Here is a 7,978-nt window from a genome sequence, read left to right as displayed (position 1 = left end):
CTTTTGGTCTTGTCTGGTTTGCTAGGGCTCCCCAACCTTGTAACTGGGCCCAGAACGAGGAACAAGGAGGGGATGGCTCCCTCAGGGACAGAAAAAGGGTGCTGCTTGGCTTCCCCAAAGGCAGGAGATTAGCAGCTGTCTTGGGGCTCGCTGTCTCCCAGTTATGCCACCCAGGCCCCAGTGCCCACCAGGCACACAGAGGGAGCAGGCCCGTGACACCTAGGGGCCAGATGTGCTGACCACTGCCTCTACCCATGAGGATCTGAGGTTACCTGAGCAGGCCGTAGGTGACCTTGGCGGTTGTGTGAGGTGAGCTCTGTCCTTCTGGCCAGAGCTTGGACACTCATCCATGCCTCAGGAGGGTGGCCCAGAGCTGGAGTGGCCAGCTCAAACCTGTCATGGTCCTCAGATCCCCTGCACCTGTGGGGGCCCACGAGAGTGTGGTCCTTGGGCCACAAGGAGTATGGGGGCTTTGTAACATGAGCAACACCTGGTTTGAGGAGTCAGAGTCACAGGATGGGTGGGACCAAGCCGGGGGGCGGGGAGGGGGGGCGGTGAATGTGAGCAGCCCTAGGGCTTGGTGGCAGCCATCAACCAGTACTCCCATCAAGGGGCTGCCTCAAGCAAGCGCTGGCTAGGCTCCTCGCGCTCCTGAGCCTTGGTCCTTGGAGCGGGGTCAGACTGCTGGGGCGGGTGGGCACTCACAGCAGGGTGGGCCCCATGGGGAGGGTGCGGAGCCCAGAGAAAAGGCAAGCCAAAAACTCGTCTTCTGCCTCCTTTGGGACCTCTGCATGCACGTCATAGGTGTCTGGCTGGTGGGCTTACCCCTTGTGGTGGCTGACAGGGGAATCTTGAGACCCAGGCAGCATATTCTACAGCCTCCAGCCCCCACACACCACACCCCGCCCCCCAGAGGCCCAAGAGTGCTGACCTGAATCTGCGTGACCAAGACCCAGCCTCAGCTTCTTGGGGGGGGGCAGGGGGTGCCTCACCTGTGACCTGTGGTCCACCTAACCATGCTGTCTCTGCACCTGTGTGTTGCAACGGTACTGGGAGCGGGGTGCTGGGACTTTGGGGAAGGCTACCCAGAGAAGTGAGCTTAAGCTGTTGTTCGCCAGAGCAGGTGCTGTCAGGAGAGGGCAGGAGGGCTCAAGGCTGAGGGGACAGCAGGTACAGGGATTGGTGGCAGCCAAGGCATCAGGACAGGTAAGGCAGTATGAGCCATGAGATTTTTAGGTAAGAGAAGACCACCATACCTGTTCTAGAACTATGGAGGGGGCTGAAGTGGAAAGGGGAATCCCACAGGATTTGGGGTGCAGATGCCATGTTTTCTGGCAGCAGACTGAACAGGAGAAAGTGGTCAACGATACCTGATGCCAACCACATGCCCAGCCTTGTGCTTGGTTCTCACATGAAACCTTCCAGTCCCCACAGGAGGTACAGAAGTGAGCAGCTCATCTAGTAAAACGCAAGGCAGGTTTCAAACCTGCCTGCCTCTAACATTTGTCAGTGCATCACTCAGCTGGGGTGGTGGGGAGGTCAGTTGGAGGAGAAGAGTCAAGTTTTGGAATCCATGGACCCGATGAATAGTGGCTGAGTCCCCCCCCAATCTGGTGGCCCCTCACTGCACCTTCCATGTGCCTTTTGCATTAGGAGCAGGGGACTCTGTGCCAAAGGACCTACACGGCGGGGGTGGGGTGGGGTGGGGGAGGGTGGTCACAACTCCTCCCACCAACAGTGAGTGGCCTTAACCAAAGCCAGTGGTTTGGGGCCCTGGTCACTCTCCTGGTGGGAAACTGAGGCCAGACCTGGCCCTATACCAGACACATCACCATGGCCCTATGAGCAGACGCTTCTAGTATGCTCCCCTCCCACTGCCACACTGACTGCAGAATTGAGAACACTTATGCTGGGCACATGCCCTCTGAAACCCCAGGAAGGGCAGACCTTGAGGCACGGAAGGCATGGGAGAGACTGGGCAGTACTAAGCGGCTGCCTCTGAGTACTGCTCGGTGACCACTGCTCCCTGGGTTCTGGTTACAGCCCTGCTCCCTCAGACTACCCGGCAGAGACCCTCCAGTGTCTACATGCCTTGAGGAGGTAAAACAAAGGCCGCCATGATACAGGGCGGTGGCCCCAGGAGGATGACCTGGGGACTCTCAAAAAAACCACTGTGGAGACCTCCTGTAGCTCAAGCTCTCAGGGCCCATCCTCCATCCTCTGCCCCACCCACCCCAGCAGGTGCCATGTAGCCTCAAGGCCCAGCAGAGGGGACCCAAGTTCGATAAGCAGCCTGCCAGAGCTTGCCTCGGCCTGGCCTTGTTGCCAGGGCTGTCTTGGGTAAGATTCCAGCATCACGCTGGGGAAGGAAAAGAGCCATTCAGGAAGATACTGGAGACAGCTGCCCTCAGTAGATGCTAGAACGGGGTCGATAGGACCCCCTGGTCTTCCTCTACAGGACACAGAGGCCCAGGGAGCACGGCTTATTGGCCTGGCCATTCATAGCTCCCTGTCCTGCAGATGCAGGGCCCCTGCAGCACTGGATAACTGGCTTCTGTAGCCCCGAGCTCTGAAGACCAGTGTGGAAGCAGGAATTGCCCAGGCTAGGCAAGAGCACTTGTCAAAGAACAAATGCTGGCTGACCTGCTAGGCTGCTGACAGGAAGCACTGCTCTCCCCTAGGCCTGGCTTCCTGGAGGAAGTGGCCTGGGAGGCCCTGGCTCAGTGCTACTGCTGCATCTGAGACACTCCGCCCTCCCCCCACCGCCCCCCGCAACAGTGCAGCTGGGAGAATTCTGAGAACATCTAGTCTCTATCCTGCCCTTCAGAGGCTCCCAGACTTGACCTGAATTCAGCTCCAGGGTCACGCAGCCCATGAACAGCATCTCAGCCCTGGTGGCCCCATCGTGTCAGCAGCAGCTCTTGACTTCCTCTGGTCATCTCTGCATAATGTTCAATTAAATGTACAAACACCAGGCTTCCTGGCCTATAGGCAGCCAAAACACAAGATTTTAGAAACCACTAGACACCCTCCACAAATGCCTTCTCTCTGAGCTTCCTTCAGATTTGTGTCTAACAGAATTCAAAGCCTGAAAGAACTGTTACCTTTCCTGCCCCAGTGCCAGCCTCATCCCTGGCACCGAACAAGATATAACCTTAGAATTCCAGATGTCAGAAATTAAGAACTCTCCTGGGGTACAGTGGGAATAGTTTAGGACCAGAACAAAAGAGATCCAAGTTTTTGTAGTCCCAGTTCTGCCACTTAGTTGTGGGACTTTAGGCCAGTGACTGGACTTCTCTGGGCGACCCACTGGGGACACTGGCTAAAGGCTGGTAGGTCTCTGGGACAGAGCCCAAGGACAGACCTGGCTGGCCAAACAGCTCAGGTTATACAAACTTTGCTTCCACCAAATCCCTGGCTCCTGGAACCTCACCCTTTCACAGCCACAATGCAATTATGGGTGACCCTCAAACACCACAGAGGTTAGGGGCATGGATGCCCACCCCCCACCCCGGCACAGTGAAAAGTCTGTATTACTTTTGGCTCTCCCATAAACTACAAATAGCCTACTCATGACCTGAAGCCTTCCCAATAAAAAACAGTAGATTAATGCATTTTTTGTATGTTATGTGTATCCTAACACTGTAGTCTTGAAGAAAATGTTAAGAAAATCATGAGGAACATACATTTATAGTCCTGCCTATAAAAAAATCCACATATAAATGGACCCCCACAGTCCAAACCTGTGTTGTTCCAGGGGTCAACTAGAATGACCCTTCTTACAGCTGCAGCCCAGTTTGAACTTGGTCTGGTGTCTGTCAGTCTGTATTTCAGAAATGCCCAAATCATGGCAAAGTAATGTGTCCCTGGGCATACCTAGTGTGAAAGCCCGAAGAGCAACCAACCAGCCAAGAAAGAGAAGCTGCACTTCCTATGTGTGATCAGCCAGCCCTCTGGACTGTTCTGCAAAAAAGGAAACCACTTGACTGAGCCTAATTCTATTATCTGAGCCACTGTGCTCACTGTTTTCTCAGGGATTAATATTCCCTGAAATAACGAACTTCATAGTCAAGCTCTGAATTTCTATTTGCAGTGGCTTTGTCTGCTTCTTTCCCAGGGCAAAAGAGTCTGAGCAGATGACCCTCCAGTTAGTCTTCTGTGCACACACGCCCGTGCTGCGTCTGCACTTGCAGGAATGCAAACGTGCTTGCCAAAAGCAGGTGTACCTGCAGTCTGATCCCTCACCAGAGTCCGCTGACGTCTCAGACTCACATCTGGCATCAGAATGACCTGGAGTCCTTGTTAGCCGGATTCTTGAGCCCCCACCTCAGGAATGCAGTAAGACTCTCAAAAGCTCCCCTAGGTGGAGATACAAGTTAACTGTTAGCAACTTCCCAATTTCTGGCCTGTGGGAGAGGCTTAAATTCTCTCCAGTCCTTGTACCCTGTGTGAAGCCCTCCCCACAGCATGCATCCCTCTTGCACCGCCACCCCCCACCCCCAAGCAAATGCACACACACCAGCAGACAGTGCTGGTTCTCCAAGAAGTGCCATATGTCACGACTTCCTCCTCAACTCCCTCATCAGACACCTGGCTCTACCTACAAGGCTCATTCTGGAGTCAAACAGCCGTGGATAGCTACACTTCTTGGGAGGCCCGTTCAGAGACTGTCACTAACAGCACTACTTTGCAGCACAGGGAATCAGAAATTCAGGATGAAAGAATGACACGCAGCTCACCAGTAAGCCAGTAGCCAGCGCGGTCTTCTAGGCAATTTTGAAAGAAGCATTTTGATTACAGCATAACTTTCTTGCCTCCCAAAAAAAGCAGAAAGGAGATAAAAGCCTAGTATTTGGATACACATTTGGAGTAAGAAAAAGATACCCAGCTTTTTTATACCAACTTCCTCATTCAATAAGAGGGGGAAGGAACTGTGGTTTTAACTCTAATTGTCTGAAATATCCAAACCTCCACATGCCTCATCCCATTTATAGAAAGCAAAATCCTTCATCCCCAATTCCCACATGAATAATTACACAAGAGGTAAGTTAAAAATGCTTCCTTTATTACATAAAGCCAATACTGCTACTTCTAAGTTCAACTGTGTGCATCTCTATATTTTTCAAAGTGTTATGCCTGTGATGTTAAAGACAATCACCTCCAAGCGTCATGAGGTGGTGGCTTCCCAAGGGTGTCATCCATTATCCCTGCTCCCCATTCCACATACAATCAACAAGCTGCTCTAGGAAATTAGTAAGTTCTCCCAGGCCCCAGCGTACACGTACACTTAGTGTTCTTCCACACCTTACTGTACCAGAAGCAACAAAATTCTGAAGGAGACACAGTTTAAGTTGTGACAGGTGTCCCAGCTTGTCAATACACCATTTTATCATCTTCATTAACAAAGTGCTGTAATTACAATGGAGCCCTAATCTGCATTATAATTAGCTGTTGCAAGGTACTGTACATTCTCCCTAGAACACTCCGGTGATTTTATCTCCAAGATGCAAGGTCACTCTCTGAACAGTCTCCCAACTAGCCCGCGGAAAGCTCACTGCGGGTGCAGGGAGCTGCTCCCCATATTCCAACTGCATGCTCAAAATAGTGCTTTGCTAGGTCAGCGCTGGTTAGAAGTGTGCACGATTCTGAGGCAGTCTCCATCACACATCTGCTAGAATTAAAAGACTGCCTGACTTAGTCTTACTGTAGTTAGTGTATTAGTGCTGTTACATGTGCTAAGGAGATCTATTTTCCATTATGCAGTTTAGCTCAAGAGAAAATGAAGAATTTGGGCCAAAATTATAACCAGATTATAACCAATTCTCTAAGCAAAAGAAACCAAGTTAACTGCTGAGGTTACAAAGATGCAATAATTCTCTTCATATGGCCCTTGTACTGTCTGATAACTGCATTATTAAAAATCATGAGTTTAACAAAAACCTTTACAAGCCAACTCATCAAAACAGGCATTTGGCCAATAAGAATTTAATTTCACACCAATAAAACTTTAGATTTTAGATGTATTTAGGGCCATCTGCACGTTATAGAATATTTAGTTCACTTTAACAGATGACAAGACAGCTCCCCCTCTGTGAGACCCTGGCCTAAACATATTTGCTTTACTTATATAGCAAGAGGGTAACATTAAACATGGAAGCTTTCGATCTGTGGCACTGAATGATGGTCTACACAGGGCATCCTTCAAAAGCTACAATTAAGGATCCACCTAACTTTTCAGCAATACAAGCCCGATTGAGGTCTTCTGGTCCGTTTGCTTGACATTCGTGTTTTATGCCTAGGGAGGAAAAACAACAATTCTCTTTAAGGATTATAGCAGTAACATAACCTGTTTGTTCTCTAAGACAGGAAGCTGTTTTAAAAGACCAGTTCTAACATGGACAGAACAGCTGCAGCACATATGAACAGTGGACTACTACACAGTAAGGACAATAATCTGTAACTATGTGCATGAAAATGAACGACTAAAGAAGAGAACACTGACTAAAAGAAGCCAAACTTCATCCAAGCATACGGTCTGGATGATTCTATTTGTATAACGGAAATCAGCCAAAGCTACTCCTGCTGCTGGAAGCCACGCTGCTGGTTCCCATATGGAAGGACTAAGAGAAAGTGACACAAGAGAAGGGGCACAAGGGAGACTTCTCGGATGCCGGTTGTTAAATCAAGAAATAACCATTTCTGTTTGTGAATAGTGAGTTCTATAAAAATTTAGATGTCCACGTTCTATAGATATGTTATGCTTCAATTAAAAGTTAAAAAGCAGATCTAGTAATTTTATTTTTTAAAATAAGTAAAAATAGGGACGCCTAGGTGGCTCAGTTGGTTAAGCGGCTGCCTTCGGCTCAGGTCATGATCCCAGCCAGCGTCCTGGGATCGAGTCCCACATCGGGCTCCTTGCTCGGTGGGGAGCCTGCTTCTCCCTCTGCCTCTGCCTACCACTCTGCTTGTGCTTGCTCGCTCGCTCTCTCTAACAAATAAATTTAAAAAAAAAATTTTAAATAAGTAAAAATACAAAGTCGATGCTTCAGTTGCACAGTTGATTTTAGTTGACTATACTGAAGAATAACCGTATTTACAACTGGCATCTCCTTTGCTCTGGAGAAGTTAGCTTTCCTGTGGTGTTATACTACACATTTAAGAAATCTGTCACAATGAAAACTATGTAAAATGTGTACTGATGGCTTTCGCAGAAAAAGTACACCACCTCACGGCAGAATGAGCTCACTTAGGGAATTATATACAGTAGCTTCTCCGTAAACAGCTGCTATCTTTCAAACAGATGCACTGTTTCTGATCCTCCATAATTTTAAGTCCATTTCTTGAGCTGCAGAAAGTACAGCAGATCAGCTTTTGGACCACTTAAGGGTGACTGGAGAAAGCCAGTGATAGTTTCACAAGGGAGAAAAAAGCAACAAGGTGACCATCTTTAACATCAGCAGGTCAAATCTATATAGCAATTCCTTCCTTTACTGAAAGGCAACACAACATAAGCATGGTGTGGAATCCATCGTCAATCAGTTAACCAATTGGTGAACACACCTCTGGGGAGTGGCCCAAACACACGGAGAATCTGACAAGGCCTGAATGATGCAGCAGCAGGTTTCAAGAAAAGAAGTGAGAATTTAGTTTTCCTAGGTAAAACAAGCTAGAGAAAACCTGTTCTACCACAAGAATATAAAAACCAGCCACAGTAAAACAAAAACAAAACCACACTGGGCCAAGTCCTGTGACCCTGGCTTGCCCAGCTCTCTGGTGCTGGCCATGGCAGGAAGGTGGTGGGCCAACCTCTTACATGGAGGTGACACAATCCAGACCAAGCCTCCCATTCCGCCGCGAAGAAAATCAAGGCCCCAGGAAGTTAAGCGCTTGGGGCCAGGGTCACACAGCAGTTAGGTTATAAGGTTAGCCCTCAGTGCAGACCTCTGGGCATTTGTCCCATGCTCTTCCCATCGTACCA

At 49.4% G+C, this 7,978-nt stretch overlaps 1 protein-coding gene across 2 annotated transcripts in view; it reads right to left on the bottom strand.

The window, feature by feature from the left end:
• Nucleotides 1–5,045: 5,045 nt before the first annotated feature.
• DSTN (destrin, actin depolymerizing factor) overlaps nt 5,046–7,978 on the bottom strand; it is a 39,983-nt gene continuing 37,050 nt past the window's right edge. For both annotated transcript variants that reach the window (XM_080814496.1, XM_080814497.1), the window contains exon 4: nt 5,046–6,295. In XM_080814496.1, the coding sequence (XP_080670622.1) occupies nt 6,186–6,295 (110 nt within the window). In that variant the 3' untranslated portion in view covers nt 5,046–6,185. The remainder of the gene's footprint in view (nt 6,296–7,978) is intronic.

This window comes from Martes martes (genome assembly GCF_963455335.1).
Source record: "Martes martes genome assembly, chromosome: 9".
Lineage (NCBI taxonomy): Eukaryota > Metazoa > Chordata > Mammalia > Carnivora > Mustelidae > Martes > Martes martes.
The sequence above is the reverse complement of the archived record's forward strand: the minus strand, read 5'-3'. Positions and strand labels throughout refer to the sequence as shown.